Source organism: Strongylocentrotus purpuratus, unplaced genomic scaffold, assembly GCF_000002235.5.
Source record: "Strongylocentrotus purpuratus isolate Spur 01 unplaced genomic scaffold, Spur_5.0 spur5_scaffold_2, whole genome shotgun sequence".
Lineage (NCBI taxonomy): Eukaryota > Metazoa > Echinodermata > Echinoidea > Camarodonta > Strongylocentrotidae > Strongylocentrotus > Strongylocentrotus purpuratus.
The window spans coordinates 7,293,960-7,310,704 of record NW_022145605.1 but is presented as its reverse complement, the minus strand read 5'-3'; the positions used below and the strand labels follow the sequence as shown (position 1 = coordinate 7,310,704).

The 16,745-nt window shown below is 38.2% G+C and overlaps 2 protein-coding genes across 3 annotated transcripts; one reads left to right on the top strand and one right to left on the bottom strand.

Annotated features, from left to right (window-relative positions):
• Positions 1-6: 6 nt before the first annotated feature.
• On the bottom strand, positions 7-6,687 carry LOC592634 (3 beta-hydroxysteroid dehydrogenase type 7). Of its 2 annotated transcripts, none has more exons than XM_011665870.2 (4): positions 6,586-6,687; positions 4,933-5,102; positions 4,068-4,232; positions 7-3,519 (listed from the first exon to the last, which is right to left on the bottom strand). In XM_011665870.2, exons 2-4 carry the CDS (start codon positions 5,087-5,089, stop codon positions 2,741-2,743), a joined length of 1,101 nt encoding a protein of 366 aa, XP_011664172.1. In that variant the 5' UTR covers positions 5,090-5,102; positions 6,586-6,687; the 3' UTR covers positions 7-2,740. The 2 variants fall into 2 exon arrangements, with proteins under 2 accessions (XP_011664172.1, XP_797239.1); XM_792146.4 differs by having other exon boundaries at positions 6,557-6,685.
• Positions 6,688-7,458: 771 nt separating this feature from the next.
• On the top strand, positions 7,459-15,842 carry LOC105438265 (surfeit locus protein 2-like). The gene is made up of 6 exons (XM_030991547.1): positions 7,459-7,620; positions 8,573-8,730; positions 9,157-9,260; positions 9,805-9,972; positions 11,894-12,066; positions 15,560-15,842. The coding sequence occupies exons 1-6, from the start codon at positions 7,510-7,512 to the stop codon at positions 15,674-15,676; spliced, it is 831 nt and encodes a 276-aa protein (XP_030847407.1). The 5' UTR covers positions 7,459-7,509; the 3' UTR covers positions 15,677-15,842.
• Positions 15,843-16,745: the final 903 nt, after the last annotated feature.

Here is a 16,745-nt window from a genome sequence, read left to right as displayed (position 1 = left end):
ACAATATTCCTTCATTTCAATACAATTTAATAATATATTTCATTGTTTCATACCCTGATAGTGATCATTTATTACATCAAACTGCATTGTCATCAACTACGTAACTGGGTTTAAGTTAAGTACGTCCAGAAGAATCATTTAATGCAAGGAACATGAATGGAATGTGTATTTATATATTTTTTCTGGTAACTAATGAATTACATCATCAACTAATCAACCTGCATTCCATGCATAAAATTACATCACACTGAAAGGATGTAATGTACAGTAGAAATACAAGAGAATGCCATTTGCAATAGAGAGTGTCGGCTACTTTCAATTTTCAGCTAGTCATAGTGTTTGATGAAAATACTGGTCACAGTGATGGTATTTTGTTATACACTTTCATGATACCAGTACCCCTAAGAAGTAATGTATGAAACCTTTCCAGATAGTCCTTTATGATTACACAAAATTAGCCATTCACATGATTTGCAGGCTTGACTCTTTTGTCAATTTGTTCCCCCTTCTCATAATTATAGACAAGCCACTGTGATATGTAATTTCATCAAAACATGTACTTTGGTAGTTCCCTGTAGTTACACATTCAGTACATTTTTGTGTATTGTAGCGAGGTGTGTCATCGGGTTTATTCATCTCACCACAACTAGTACTTTTTACTGGTCCAAAAAAACTTAGTTACTCCACTCAGGCTTGGACTACATGAGCATATTTCATATCTTTAAAACCACATAAATGATGAATGCTATCATCCTTATTGACTTCAGTGCTTGAAAAAAAATGTCAGCAAGGTTAATGCACAAAGGACTTCTTCTGAAAGTCTTTAGTCTGTACAAATGACAACCTATTACTTTTCAAAAATGACTGATGCTGAACAAAAGCCATATTTCTGTTTAAAAACATTCAATTGCACGATTTACTTAAGGCATTCAAATTTACAAATTCTCTTTTCATAACTCCCATGAAAGCAGGAGTCTTTAAGACAGACCATAAGGCTCATATAATGGTTATTGGACACCTGATCCCTAGTCCTGGATGTCTACCCCACCACTCCCCCCCCCCCCACCCCTCGTGGTGTTGGTCCAGGGTGTGAGCTGGACATCCAACTGACATACCCTTTCAAATCAAGTTCTTATATCATTGTACCTTTCAACCTTTACCCTGTAATAATCTACCGGTATTTCATATTTGCATGGCAAGATTGTCATTCTGTTAATATTCATTAAGTTCACACAAAGAAAGGCCACTGCATGGTTATAACATGATAAAAAAAGAAAATATAAATGTAGAAGTAAGTACTGCATTTAGCATAGGTTTATATATACAGGCTACACATTGAGCTGAAAATGAACTCTTTGTACTCTGTAGGGCATTGGCTTGATGTATCACATCATGCAAAGATAATGAAAGGAACAGAAGTACTGTGTAATAGATGGATAAACATATCGGTACCTCATTCACATGACTGCCTCGACAAAATAATAGTGCACTTAAAATTTCTGTATCTGATACCAAACAGATAAGCGACTGTGTAGTGGCCTTTGCTGGTTTGAACTGTCCTTTTGTTTAGTACAAGCTTGCATAATTTCAGAAGTGCAAAGTACGTTCTAGCTTTGCTCCAACAGTTTAGCGCATCATATGTGAATGATGCGTAAGCATGGAGTCACCGCATGTCTGATTGTCAATAAAGCTAAATTCATATATATTTCCCACATTGATGCATAAAGTATATTTCACTTGCCTTGACTTGGATTTCAGCATGTTATGCATGACAATACATTACGAAATTACAACTCGAACTTGACATGAGCCATAGTTCTATGTTGAAAAATAGTAATAACAATAGAAACATGATCTTTGGCCCCCTAAAAATAAATGCTGAATAATCTATTTTTCATCGCAAGTTGTAACTCTCATTTGATTGAAGCATTTTATGCAACAGGCTTTAGCAATGACAGCCTTACCTATATGTACAAGTAAAGTAGTATATTCATAAAAAATTGATAAGAAATATCTACTAGAACTGTGATTCAAAATAAGCTTATATAGGATAAACACTTGGAGGTTGAATAAAATACTATAGAAGTAGACCACTTATTTGTCATAAATGACTTTTCTTTTACACAGTAGAATATAGTGTTGTTTGACAATTTTTCTTCTTGTACTGAGGGATAATATATTAATTCAAAAGTATATGAAATACAATGACCTTTTAATTGAAAATATGTATAAAGGCCACTTGCTCCACAATATTGACTTCATATCTTCTATCAACAAAGATAATTTTGTTATGCAAATACAATTACACAAATTAATCATATTCTCTTTCGATACAGTAAAGCAAAGGGGGGGGGGGAATCAAGTTGTATTGCACATCAGATAATTTTCCTTTTCTTGGTCAACATATAATATTTCATGCCTGATTTGAGTATTTGTGAGTGACTTTCTATTTTTCTAACATAAACAAATAGTACCTGTAATTATAAAAAAGACAATTTCCTGAGCAACTGAACACAATTATTACTTCATATCATTTGCTGAAAGCCAGGAGGGTGCTCATATCATCTGTCACATACCGGTTGCTGGTATGTTTTTGTCATAGCGTTGATGTCCTTTTGGACAATATATACATTTAGGCAAATTATTGCTGTGGAAGTGGAATAAAAGGTTCATTATAATATCTATAGTATTATATACATTGCATTTATTAGAGTGGAAAAGTATCATTTGATACTGTTGGTCAGGATAAGCCACACTCCCTTCTGTAGTAAACCAGACTCCTCTCAACAGCATCATCATAGGTGTAGAGAGGCTCATATCCAAGGCATCTCTCCGCTCCTTCGCACTGAAAATAATACACTCCGTAGGCATAGGTCACAGTAGCAGTGGTCAAGAAGAACTTGACCTTGTAGATTGGCTGGAGAAGCCAGGCACATATCTCTATCACGACAGCAATGGAGTAGAGCAACCAAAATGGAAGAGAAAAGCTGGACATCTTGGCGTCGACGCCGATGACGAACGGTGTGAAGAAGTCGCTGACTTTTGACACCGGGGTTTCGTCGGTGAGGAAGAAGGCCTGTCCTGCAGGTGATTCATTGGTCGTGGGTTTCAAGAGTTCCTTAACGGCTAGGACATGTCCCCAAGCAATGTTTCCTGCGTAGGTGCACTGGTAACGCGAGGATTCGCTCCCCATGCGAACCATCATCTTGTAGTGGCACGCTTGTCGCAGGACATCACGGTTGTACGTGTCGCCCTCGCCGTACACCGGTGTTGGGCGAAGCGCGCACGTCTGCAGGCGCTTCCCATTCTTCAGGATGAGATTACTTGCCTTGAGGACGATCTTTTCTGCTTCATACTTGGTGGTTGCATAGAGGCCAAAGTGATGATGCTGAGGAATGCCTAGGATAGTCTCTGTACCTGCTGTTATAGGCTCCTGGCCGATAACCACATCAACTGTGCTGGTGTATACTAAATACTGTATGTTGTGGTGAATGCAGGCCTGAAGTACATTCTCAGAACCTGTTCAATACGGGAGAAGAGTTTGATCAGTAACCTTGTAGATGAGTGAATACACAATTATGTACATCTGTATTAATGGAGGTTCACTTGCATGTGTATGTTATATCCTAACATTTACAATTAGTGGGATAATACGAAATTGGAAATCCCAAATTCATGATCCAAGTAAAAAGATTGAAAAGAAATTTCAGACAGATTTTGTGAAGAAGTCATTGCTCATACTTTGATCAGGACAGAGCAAATACATTCTTAAGAAAAGAATTACTACCAAGGCCAACTCAACAAAATATTTAGAATATTAAAAAAGGAAAAAAAGGGATTGCTAGACCAATATGGGAGAGAAGAGGGCGAGGTGTTACCTAATTTCCTGACAATTATTTCAATTTTTTCAACCAGCAAAAGGAAAAACAAGGTGAAAACGCTCTCATTTTCCAACATAGTTTGTATAGTTTTCAAATTAGCTGACAGAAATTTTGTTGAGGGGGAGGGGAGGGTTACACTCGTACCCCACTACCGTTTGAACATTTATCAAAGCTAAAATAACATACCTTGAATGTTGACGGATCGGAGAAGCTCTGCGTCTGGCACTGGAGACACATCAATCACACCAGCAGTATGTATAACAACAGTGACACCCTTGAAGGCCCTCCGCACCTCCTCCATGCACAGCAGGTCACCCTTAATGTGCGAGAGCTGAGTAGTGGGGTTGTGGACTAGTAGGCAAAAGGAAATCAATGGGGCAGAATAGAGGAGAGTTTGGATTATGGGTGAATTTGCAGAATATGAAAGAGGGAGAAAAAGGGAGAGAGAGGGAGGTTGAACCTTGTATATCCATTAAATTTGGTGCATGTTCTAGGATACACTTATGCAGATCTCTACACTAAATAATTTGGAAGCGGATCCTGGGACCCGTTTCACAAAACCTTTTTTCAATGACAAATGACAAAATCAGTGACAAATCTGTTGTTAACCAATCAGAAGCAAGGATTTCAGTAGCTTATAACAAAAACTGTCATTTGTCACTGATGACAAGTTTTGTGAAACGCCCCCAGATTCTGTATACATGAGCCCTGACTTATGTAAGATTTGAACCGTCAGTAGCCATGATGCTGTTATACAATTTTTGTTGTTTAAATGTATGCTTGTCAAGATAACAGTGTAAAATATTTAATGGAGGTCATATCATTATTTTGGGGTCTTTTTACAATGGCACAAGTTTCAACAAATTATGTCTAATGCTGGTTTTAGGATGGATTGGACCACTGGATCTATGCTTATTGGTCTGGCATGTACTGGTACTTAATTTACAAGTACATAAAATATGATTACTAAGAAATTCATGTAGTTCTAGTTTCTTTCTGAGTTTGTTGGAACCCTAAGCCTAATCCAACCGCTTATTACTAGAAAGTTTACCTTCTAGTTCGGGACACCAGGTGAAAGGTTGTAGGTCAAAGGTCCTGACCTCCTTGATGAGAAACTCTCCTTGTTCTAACAGCTGTTTGAGGATGTGCTGACCCAGGAAACCTGATGCTCCGGTCACCATCACAACCTCACCCTCTGTACCAGGCATTTTTTAATAAAAGCTACAATATGAAAGGAAAATTCAGTATTTTATAGCCGTTTCATTTTTTTCTTCACTTTTCACTCAATTTCTTAGAAAAAAAAAGAGGAAATTCAAAATACAACATCAATAAATTCTGAACTTCTGGTGCAGGTGATGGTGGTGTTATTTAATATTGAATTCATACACACTAACTAGCTAGAAATTTCGATATAAAAAAGGCAGAAATTGGGAGGGGGGGGGGGGGGATGAACAATTCAATTTTCATGGATTTGTAAAAAGTAGCAATTTTTTGTTTCAAAGAGCAGGACATTTCACAAACAGGGTCACATGTATTTCAAAGAGAACCTCCAAGTTTTAAGGAAAATTGTGAGAAAATATGGTATTTTGGTACTAGTGCTATTATATATATTCAGAGCTCAATTTGTAACTGTTTTTATTCAAAAAGGTGTGACATTTTTTGTGGAAAGTGTTATGTTAGGTCAACATATCATCTAAAGGGAGTCATTTTTTACTCCGCTAATGATGAGTTACCGGTACCCCTTTTTTAAATTGGGGGGGGGGGGATGGGGGTAATCATTGAGTCACCTGCTTTTTCAAGATGCTAAATGGATCCCTCGACATTGATCACCAGAAATACATCATCCCAAAGTCAAATCAAACAAGATGTCACAAATTCCAATTCCAGACTACCTATAGACCTACTAGTACACCAGAACTGAAGTACTTGCAAACTGAACACAATCTTCCCAAGAACAAAAAAGAATTAAATCCTTCAAGGCCGCAATGACACGCCCTCCGATTCCTGATCCTCCACCTACAAAATCAAAAATTAAATCTAATAAATAAGATAGGAGTATAGCCTAGCTAAAGGACCACTCTATAAGCCACACCTCCACTCCAGTTTATATTCCCTCGCAAAATCTTCTGGAGGACAGCAATACAAGATCCAAGATCTACTAAATTAATAATAAAGAGTATAAATGAATGTACCACTAGTCACTACAGCTACCAAGTACCGGTGCTTTTGACTCTTGAGCTTTCATTGTTTCTTTTCATGTTTAGACTTAGAGAGTGGGAAGTACTGATAAATGGTGATACGCGCCGAGATGCCAGCATGCAGCACCTCCATCTATTCTGACTTAAAACTCAATTCTTCTTCTTCTTCTTTTTCGGGTTACATCTGCCTCCTTCAGGTTTGAAGATTCTTGCAGATGATATAGAGTGCTAGTCGTAGGCATATACTAATAAGAAGTAATTGGTCGTACACTGAGTGGGCACCCCGCCAGACAACGCTGCGGCGCGGCGCGACCTCTGCTCTCGGGGCGGCCTAGGGCTAGGGCCGCTTGCTTGTCGCAATCTCGTAGCTCGAGCTCTGAGTCTGACTTGACATCCCTGCTCTGTCTCTGTCTATGTCTTTGGCAATTTGTGTATTGGTGTTGAGATCACAAAATATTTTCACTTCCTAAATCTTACCTCCTGTATTATATTCTGGATGAACGAACCTGATTCTCAGGGAGTCCACTTCTTGTCCATCAGAGTTTACTCCAACGGCCTAGCCTATGATTATGCGTACAAGGCGATATGCGGATGCTACTGGTATACGATACGGTTGAGATAGATATCTTTGTCAGTAAAGCGTCTTTGGTGTGAGCGCGTAACATGTACGTACCAGAGAGCTTATATTTTTCAGACATGATGCCTTTCAATACTTTCGTAGTAGGTGCTGTTCATGCAAGCTGGTAATTGATTCGGGTTTTTTAATGCCTTTCTGCACTAGTTTGGCCAGGAGGGATTATACCTCCCTGCTTGGTCACTGACAGGGGGTTATACATGTATCATCAAATCAGCTCTCAATTAATATAAGAAAAAGGGGATCATTGGGGACCAACGGGTACCGCTTAGGCATTTCAAGTAATAATTGAATGGGATACAGCGGCCACCCGGATCTAGTATATAGTATTCTACTTTACCATAGATCTAGTTTCAGATCAAAGTTATGATTTTCTTGTTTTACAATTATTACTTGAAAAAAAATATTTCTCAAGATTGATATTATTTCAACGACCATAGTCTAGTCCACATGATAGCACTAATGCCTTGACCCAATTCCCTGCAACGACATTACAATTGTCTTCGTAATTATTAGAGAGAAGACCCACCCATATGGGTGTGGCATTTGGGTGTGGCCGCCGAGCCAGTGGCAAAATATAACACTGGCGCCTGGCCAAGAACATACATGTGCATCCACCACCGACGATCTTAACGTTCGAAGCAACCAAAGAGTGTGCTGCACAAGACGACTAGCTTTGTCAATCGATATGGTCGCCTCATTCACTTACGTACAGTTTTGATCTGAGTTACTCGTCTTTCGAAAGCTTACTCAACTAGTGCGAGCTCCATGTGCATGTGAGAAGATATCGAGAGAAATGGATTCGACAACTCCAAGTAAGGACGTTGTTTCTACAGAAGTGATTGATTTTATCAAGATTTTCCCGTCTCTTCAAATAGTTGACGATGATTACAGCAAAATTAGAAAGGTAACTATAGTATAGAGACTATGATTTGATATTTTGGGAAATTATAATGAGTAGATTCTAGACACTAAGAAACCGGCGCAACTAGCCGCTACTGGCGCTGGCGCTAGTGTACTTCCGTATCCATTTTTGACCCGTAACTCCGGCGTGGAGATACCCTACAAAAACATACCAACAAATGAAATTAATCCTCATCAATTGTTCAAATAATGGTCATTATAGAAATTTGTTATATTTCTTACCCTTTTCGTGTCAATTTTTATATCTTTTTTGGAGTATTTTTCCTATAAAACAAATATAATTAATAGATCTAGACTAGGTCTATAGTCTATACACTATCTCACATGTTTCACGGCAAACCGCTGCACAATTTCAATACAATTGCAAGCCGTACTGACAAAGCCAAAGGGGTGCGGGCGCCTAAGCGTGCTAGAAGTTATTGACTGTAATCTCAGATCCTAATTAAATTCATGTAAGTAGCCCACATTATGACGATGATGACCATTTTTCGGTTGCTATCTAGTATCTTCACGCACGCACAATGTTATATAGATGTTTATAAAACAAATTCAAAGTGTATCCACCTGTCTTTTATAATAATAATAATAATAATAATAATAGCCTAATAGTCCACTCCAAATTTTATTAAACCGAAACGGAAATTCTTTAGGCCCAATTGATCGTGAGCCCGGCAGCCACTGAGCAGCGCCAGATCGACGTTGCTCTATCCCTTATTGTTGAACGCCAAACAAGGTAGCAACAACTCCCATCTTTTAACGTCTTTTGGTATGACGCGGCCGGGGTTCGAACCCACGACCTCCCGGTTGTGAGGCGGATGCTCTACTGACTGAGCCAACACTCGGGCTCCTTAGTAAGACAATGTCTTGTAGATGATGCACATAATGCTGAGCACTTTGAAATATCTCATATTTACTATTTGTTTTGCATCTGAAAGGTGAAATGCTGCTTGACTGGCCATGAGTTGCCTTGCAGACTTACTGAACTTGAGACGTACACCAAGGGTAGGAGGTTCAAGGTCGCACAGGATAGGGACAACGACAAGTTTGAGAAGTACAAGCCACATATCGTTCCTAGTACCAAGAGAGGAAGAGAGTGAGTTATTTTGAAGAAGTTCATGTACAGTATTAAGCAAAACTTTGGAGAATAAAAATTTAAAGTGTAAACAAAAAAAAATTTGGAAGGGGAGGGGGGGGGGGGAGTTTTAGGGAGAAAAATTCTCTTTTGATGGAGAATATATTTTGATTTTGACCTTTATTCTTTTTGTAGAATCAAGACTCATAATTTCACAGAATTCAGAATTGTTAAGAATGAATATCTAAGTCTAATCACTAAGTAGATGATTAGTGATGATTCCGAAAAATATATGTAGGTTTTGTTTTTCTCTTAAAATTCTGTTTCTCAAGTTTCATAACTTTCTATAATTACTGTGTAGCTGAGTTCCATTACCTCCTTACAGCTTTACACTTTCCTTATATTATCAGACAATGATATTGTGATATATATATTTTTTAAATCCAGGAATCAAATCTTCTGCACCCTTACTGTACGTCACATCAACCGTGTACCAGCTCATGTAGAACGACATGTCAATGGGAGGAGATACAAGAAAGCTTTGGCAAAATGTGAGTAGATGGGTAATGCTTGGGAGTTTTAGGTAGGATGATTATTGTACATAAGTAATATGTATTGTATTGAACATTACATACTTATATTAAAAAAAAAAAAGGCCCAAATTGGTGATATATGTTGATTGTATTTATTATTTATAGCTACGTGTATTAATTCTGAAATATGGGTATCCAAGAATAATCAAGGTAATTTTATTCTCAAATATGATTTACCAAGAATTGTCTCATCATGTCTATTCAAGGATTGCTCAGTAAGTTGGTTTTCAACATTTTTCATCATATGCAAATATAAAGAGAAAAGACATTTGATGAAACACTCAAAGACCCCCAAAGTTTAAAAAAATCATTACATTCTCTTCATATACCGGTATAGTAAATAATTATAATACTGGGTATTGCTTAAAATAAGATTTTAAAATGCACTTTAGAAATGCATCGTGAAGTAATATATTTATCTCCATGTGAAAACTTGTTTAAGGTACCTTTATATCAAAATGAAATATGATTATGAAGATAATTTCCTGTAATCCTGTTTTAGATGAAGAATGCCAGAGACTAGGGACCAAATTCAAGCCTCTGGCAAGAAGCAAGAAGAGAGCGGAAGACTCTGATTCTCAAGAAGTGAAGAAATACAGCCATCATGCTAACAGTGATACGAGTGAGTCGGAGGCCGAGTCGGACGACAGCATGAGCGATCTCTACCCACGTAAGTCAATGTCTTCAGAGTCTTCACAGATCATTCGGCCTGTTTTCATCAGCTCAATATTGCCAAATAGCCCACTATTTCTGATTTGTGAAATAATTCCGAAGTAAAAAATCACGTCTTCATCAGCTCGAGACTTGACCTCGAAACTTGAAACTCGAGCTCGAGATATACAAGTCTTCGGGCTGGTGAAGACACACCGGACAAATAGTGGGATATTTTGCAAACTAGCCCAAGATATCTTGGATTATAAAATGGCTCTAGTATTTTAAGCATCGTGATTGGTCAATACGCGTCACATGACATTGAAAAAAATTTGATGCAAGCACGATTTTGCAGAAATGAGTGCAGAAAAAGCGCAGTAAAAAGTTATATTGCACGGTGCGTATGCGTGACCATGGAGATCCAGTGCGCGCGCGTACGTGTAGTACGCGCTCCCTCGAGTTGCATTGCAATTATTGTAGGCTACGCGTAGCTAAAATTGTACGCTCCACCATGATCCCCAGCGCAACGTACGCGTAGCTTAGCTCTAGCTAACTAGGTAGATCAGAGCGGCCAGCGCCAGCGGGGTATTATTAAAAAGCAAATTTTTATTTTACTTTTGCCTTGGATTTAGGCCTGTTTTGACTTTTGGATTTTATAATGAAGCCAGGAATTTCAGCTGTCTGATGTAGACTCGTCTCTAGACCCACTGTATGGATTTTATTTTTAATCAAGGCAATGAATCCCATTGACTTTTTGGTAAGCCTGCAAGGTCTTAGTCTAGAAGTAGAACCAACATAACTCTAGATCTAGATCTAGATCGAACTCTCGTAGACTCTAACTTATTAGATCTAAAGTTTCGTTTGTTGCTATTTGTGTCGCTATTTTATAAAACAAATAACGCACTTGACCCTGTTGTGCAAAACGTAAATGCAGTAAATGCTCGGTTTCTTCAGATGGTTCGCACTGTCAACTCGCCGCAAGCGGCTCGTTGCACAGAGCGGCACCAATCTAAAGAAACCTCGCGCGTACTGCATTCACCGCTATTGCACTCTGGGCCGTGCGTTATTTGTATAATGATTATCTCGACCAAATATCCCGCTAATTGCAACTTCGGGCTGATGAAGACACAAATTAACTGGATAATTTGCGATTGGGATAGTTCAAATAGCGGGATATTTGGCAATCTCGAGCTGATTCAGTTGCTTTGCCTAACAGTGTCTGCACAGTGAGAACTAGGCTAACATCATTTGTAGACGCTATGTACTTTATCTGCTCCTGACATGTTATTTGACACAGCCAGAGACTGACATAGTTAGGCTCTGCTCAAGGATCTAGGAATTGTGGTAAAGTGTCAATTAACATTAGAGTCTGCCTGCACACCAGGGATGGTTAGTCTTGCTACCATTAGTAGTTGGAGTGTGAATTTACAAGCCCATAGCGTACCTGCCAACCCTCCCGAGTAATCTGGAATATCCTGTTTTTCTGGATTTTTAGGACCCAAAAATGCGAGATATCCCGGATTTTCAAAATTTTGATTTTTTGTTGTTGTTGTTGTTTTTTTTTTTGTTGTTTGTTGTTGTTTTGTTTTGTTTGTTGTTGTTGTGTTGCTTAAGCCAAATTAAGCTTATTTTATCATATGCCGCGATGTGAGAGTTCACGTAGTGCGTGCGTTGAATGGCTGCGTGATTGAGCAGCGAATTTGTATTCGCTTTTTTGCACAGATTTACCGCATATTGCCAGTTGCACTGCCGCTGCATGTGCGAACGCCTGTTAAGGGTACAGATTTCTTAATTTCGAAGACATACCGTGCTAAAAATTCTTAATTCTCATTTTCAAATTTTGGCCGGTATGCCATAGCTTAGGAGGAGGATGTGGGAATTGGTATTGATATTTCTTTTTCATTTAACCTATGTGATTTTCTTTTCCTTGTCTGCATCAGGAGAAGATTTTGAGAGATTACAAGAAGGAGGAGGAGAAGGAGCAACAGCAGCAGCAGCAGCAGAGAGTGAAGAAGACGATGATGACTCTGATTTTGAAATTGAGAACATGGACTGTGGATCTCATGCCCCGAATGAATCCAACCCTACACCCGGTAGTCCATCAAAACGAAAGGTAAGAGCAGTGCAGTTTAAAAATCTACAATTCTTATTTTTGCAAGTAAGAGCAGGAGTAGTACTGGATGTCATGTAGGCCTGAGTCATCACGGGTTTTGCCGAACCCGGGTTTGACTTGAAAATTTCGGGCGGGGACCGGGTACCCGAAATTTTCACCACTGCACTGACACTAAAAATCGTGTGCATGCAACGGCGGGAGTTAGACTAAGTTGCTGTTCTAATAATGCGACGGAAAAGACATTTACTGCTTTCAAAACAATAAAATAATCCATTGAATTAAATCAAGATGCTTTAAAAAATAAATGGATATCGTTTCAGTTGATGGTAGGTGTTTTTATCGCTCAAAATTGGGGCTGCAAGAAATGAATTACGCTTCGTACGTGGTACGTAGTGCGTTCAGAAACGGAAGTAGAAATACCCACTGAAGACTGAGCAAGTTAAGAAAGCCCCACACACAAGACTAAAATGTTGATCAGACTATTACAATTAAATCGTAATACTAATAGGCATTAATTAATTGTCAAAATATGTCCACAAAATAATGGTTTACGATCCTTGATAATTTAATGAAGGAAAATAATTTAAAGCCCTTGAAATAACATCGAAGTGCCTTCCGTTCGTTCTAAAAATGCGTGTATAAACGGCAAGCTGAAGTTACGAGACAAGCTTGATATGCGTCTTTACATCCCTACACCGTCATGAGAGCTAATCGGAACAATAAGCATTAAACCAATTTTAAAAAAATCACGTAAGGCTTTCAGGGACTCTAATTCAACAAAATTACCGTAAAATAATTATTTGCTTTGACAAATAATACTATAGATATTCATATTATCTTACAGAAATAATGATATTTTATGAGCTACGTACTCGATATCGAGTTCAGCTAGCCATCATTTTGAAATGAGACGTAGTTGTCATGCAGTAGACTGTAGAGGGCGGTAATGCAGCAGAAAGAGGAAAAGCGCGGGCCTGAGATCACGTGATATTCACGTGCCTATTACGTGATTTTTTTTCCTCTCTGCAAGCTGCCGCATTCTCTGCATGACAACTACGTCTCATTTCAAAATGATGGCTAGCTGAACTCGATATCGAGTACGTAGCTCATGAAATATCATTATTTCTGTAAGATATTATGAATATCTATAGTATTTGTCAAAGCAAATAATCATTTTACGGTTATTTTGTTGAATTGGTGTCCCTTACAGTCTTACGTTATGTTTTTTAATTGGTTTAATGCTTATTGTTCCGATCAAGTCGGATGACGGTGTAGGGATGTAAACATGCATATCAAGCTTGACTCGTAACTTCTGCTTGCCGTTAATTTTATACACGCATTTTTAGAACGAACGGAAGGCACTTCGATGTTATTTCAAGGGCTTTAAATTATTTTCCTTCATTAAATTATCAAGGATCGTAAACCATTATTTTGTGGACATATTTTGACAATTAATTAATGCCTATTAGTATTACGATTTAATTGTAATAGTCTGATCAACATTTTAGTCTTGTGTGTGGGGCTTTCTTAACTTGCTCAGTCTTCAGTGGGTCATACATCGATTTCCATTTCCGTTTCTGAACGCACTCGATCGGTACCTCGAAGCGTGATTCCTTTCTTGCAGCCTCAATTTTAGAGTGGTAAAAACACCTACCGTCAACTGAAACAAAATATAAGTTTGTGAATTGCATATTTTTAGTTCTATATTTCAAAATATCAGTGTAAAAATTTAATTTTGAAAAACCCGAAACCCGAAAACCCAAAACCGGGTTTCAGCTCGACGGTCGGGGCCCGGGCGGGGACCCGTTTCGACTCAGGCCTAATGTCATGTACTCCATTTTTAATTTGGAGGGGTTGGGGGGGGGGGGGAGATGAGTTTCCAATAAATACAGTTCTCTCTAGTCTCTATATCTCAGCTCTATTCCCACATGCAGTGGTTAGCCGGCCAAAGGAGATGAGCATGATGTGTGACTCAAATCTGTACGACTTTGGTCTTCAGCCCAGTAATTCAAATTGAGCTTTTTAGCTCTCTGTACTTGCTTTAGGTCAAATCGATTGTAGTCAAGTTTACTAGGGTTGAGTTCTTGGAAAAGGGAAACATACTGGTAATTTAAAAAAAAAAAAAATCTTTTTATTTAAGTTTGAAGGATACCATAGAAAATTTCCTAAAAGATAGATAAATATAAAACGAAATAAATATATTTTTTAAAAAATCCAAAATTGAGAGATATAACACGTGCCGTAAAGTATTTTGGCGACAATAGTCAAATCACTGACTAATCGCCAATAACTCAAAACACAACAACAACAACATTCTCCTAATAAGGATGGCTTTTCCAATGCCCTCATATTCGAAATATGACAAGTAACAGTAAAAGGTTGTGGACCATACTTTCATGCCACATGTTTGTGTAGTCCCATAAAAACACTTCTGTGCATGTGACTATCATTTAGATGATTCCAAAACCACACATTATACACTAATGCTTAATATGTGCTACATAATCAGTGTTTTCCAAACGCTTCCACTCCACACAGTTTCTCTAACAATGCAATTGCATGACCAGAACTACAATATTATCAACTAGGGCTAATGGAAATGCACCTCATGAATAACATAAATCAATATGTTGGGACTTTTATTGCATGCAGCTTATGTATATTTATAAACCTTATACTATGATTGCCCTTCGTCATTTATTTACATGTAAAGTGGTTTTGGTTTTGGTGCAATGTTTGTTTTTCATAGACGGTGGGCTGCTCTTTTTTAGGACAAGGGCTCCATGTTATAACACCTGCCTATAGTTTGAATCATTAGTTAATCTACTCTTGCAGTGTATTTGCAGTGTATTAAAGGTACTACCATATGTCCCTTTTGCAGGCCCAAAAAATGAAAAGGTTATTAATTCCAATGGCATTTGAAAGATAATACTAATTCAGAACTCCCCTTAAAAAAGGGGGCTTGAAAACGTCTTTAAGTGGGAAAATAACGACTATTAGTTGTCAAATCGACTTAGGAGCTATAGAGCCAATAAGTAATAGTCTTGATTTTCAGACCCTTGTACTGCATGGTCATACGTTTTATGCTGCGCAAAGATTCAATCAGTTTAATTTTGGTCATTACAAGAAGTGGGTTATTGATGTAGACAAATCCTTTACAGCTCATTTTATCTAAGTTATTACCAAAGAAGAAGAAAAAGCCAGTCAGTCACTCAATACTGACAATAGTGTCTGACAGTGAAGTCTAGCAAGTAAACGGGTTTCCTTGCACATATTTGAAATATATAAGGACACTGCTAACGTTTAAATTTCACAGATAGGACATACATGACATATTCATAATTCCTGCAAAGTTCTATATAATTTGAGGTTGGCTGCAAAAGGGACATAGTATCTTTAAAGGTTCAGATGTCGGGTTAAGATTCAGTAGGATTAGGTATGTCCAACAAATTCTCAATTTTTGTTTTTCTTCCAATTTGATTTAATTTCATAGAAAAAGTCAAAGAAAGGAGGAAGAAGAAAGATTGCTAAAACTCAAGCCACACAGGAATCCCAGAATGGAGTAACTGGAAAGAAGACGAAAAAGAGACAAAGGACTGAAAAAACATGATTTTATTCCATCCGATGTCTTTTTGTGATGGGCTGCAAGTACAGATTCCTGTGCCAAAGCATATATATCTACAGGCAGATGCAGTATTGTGAGAAATTTGGATAAAAACATTTCCAACATTCGAACTCGCTGGCAATGCTGCCCGTTAAACAAGAAATGAAGTAGGGGGAGGGGGGGGGGGGGGGGTGTGGCATTTTAGATATTTGAATTATTTTCTGAGTGGGGGGGGGGGGGGGGGGGGGAGAAAGGGGGGGGGGGGGACCTCCCCCCCCCCCCCCCCCCCCCCCCCCCCCCCCCCACCCCCCCCCCCCCCCCCCCCTCAGATTCCCAGATCTATCTACATGTATCCTATTTGTTTGGATTGAAATAAATACAATTCGAATTGAACTTGAATTTGTACCCCTAACATATTTGTTTGCATTATACTAAGTAAATTGCAACTACATTATTTTACAATGGTAGTAGATGTTATGGTATAAATGAGACATCATGTTTGTTTAAAAGACTTCTCATACTGTTCACTCATACACCCAGGGAGGGAATTGATCAAGGATGTAAGGTACATTTAACTCTGCATAACTTATAGTTACAAATTCAGAGTCAAATTTTCCTCAGTCGATTCAAGTTTTTTAGTACGCAAAACATGTTATTTACAATATCTAAGTTGAATTTCCATAAGTCAAACAATTTTTGTTGTGGTCCCAACAGATTCAATTTCCCCAGAATTAACTGGAATTGACATTAAAGAAAGATAATTCTCTATGTATGGTGTCAAATTTCCTATTGTATTGACCAACGCTCAAATGTACTGGTAAATGAACAAAGAAGCAGATTCCTTTCTCTTACCCATGCACAGAGTATGAACTTGTTATGCTGCTTGCCCAACAATGAGATACTTGATATTTATTTGGCCTTGAAAGGTATTACACCTCAATGTTTTGTGTAAGAGAATAGCGTTTTGAAATTAAATGTCACACATGTTCACAAATGACATGGGAATCTTTCTTTTTGAGACATGGAAGTGAATAGCGAATGGAGATGACAAAAGCATGCTTCATGAAGAAGATTC

What these genes read in the sequence shown, in the direction of transcription:
- LOC592634 (XM_011665870.2), bottom strand. Translation starts at nt 5,089, where the DNA reads ATGCCTGGTACAGAGGGTGAGGTTGTGATGGTGACCGGAGCATCAGGT. An exon ending in CTGGTGTCCCGAACTAGAAG is followed by an intron (nt 4,233 to 4,932) that starts GTAAACTTTCTA and finishes TTTGCCTACTAG; the next exon opens with TCCACAACCCCACTACTCAG. An exon ending in CCGATCCGTCAACATTCAAG is followed by an intron (nt 3,520 to 4,067) that starts GTATGTTATTTT and finishes CGTATTGAACAG; the next exon opens with GTTCTGAGAATGTACTTCAG.
- LOC105438265 (XM_030991547.1), top strand. Translation starts at nt 7,510, where the DNA reads ATGGATTCGACAACTCCAAGTAAGGACGTTGTTTCTACAGAAGTGATT. An exon ending in AGTACCAAGAGAGGAAGAGA is followed by an intron (nt 8,731 to 9,156) that starts GTGAGTTATTTT and finishes TTTTAAATCCAG; the next exon opens with GAATCAAATCTTCTGCACCC. An exon ending in GTAGTCCATCAAAACGAAAG is followed by an intron (nt 12,067 to 15,559) that starts GTAAGAGCAGTG and finishes TTAATTTCATAG; the next exon opens with AAAAAGTCAAAGAAAGGAGG.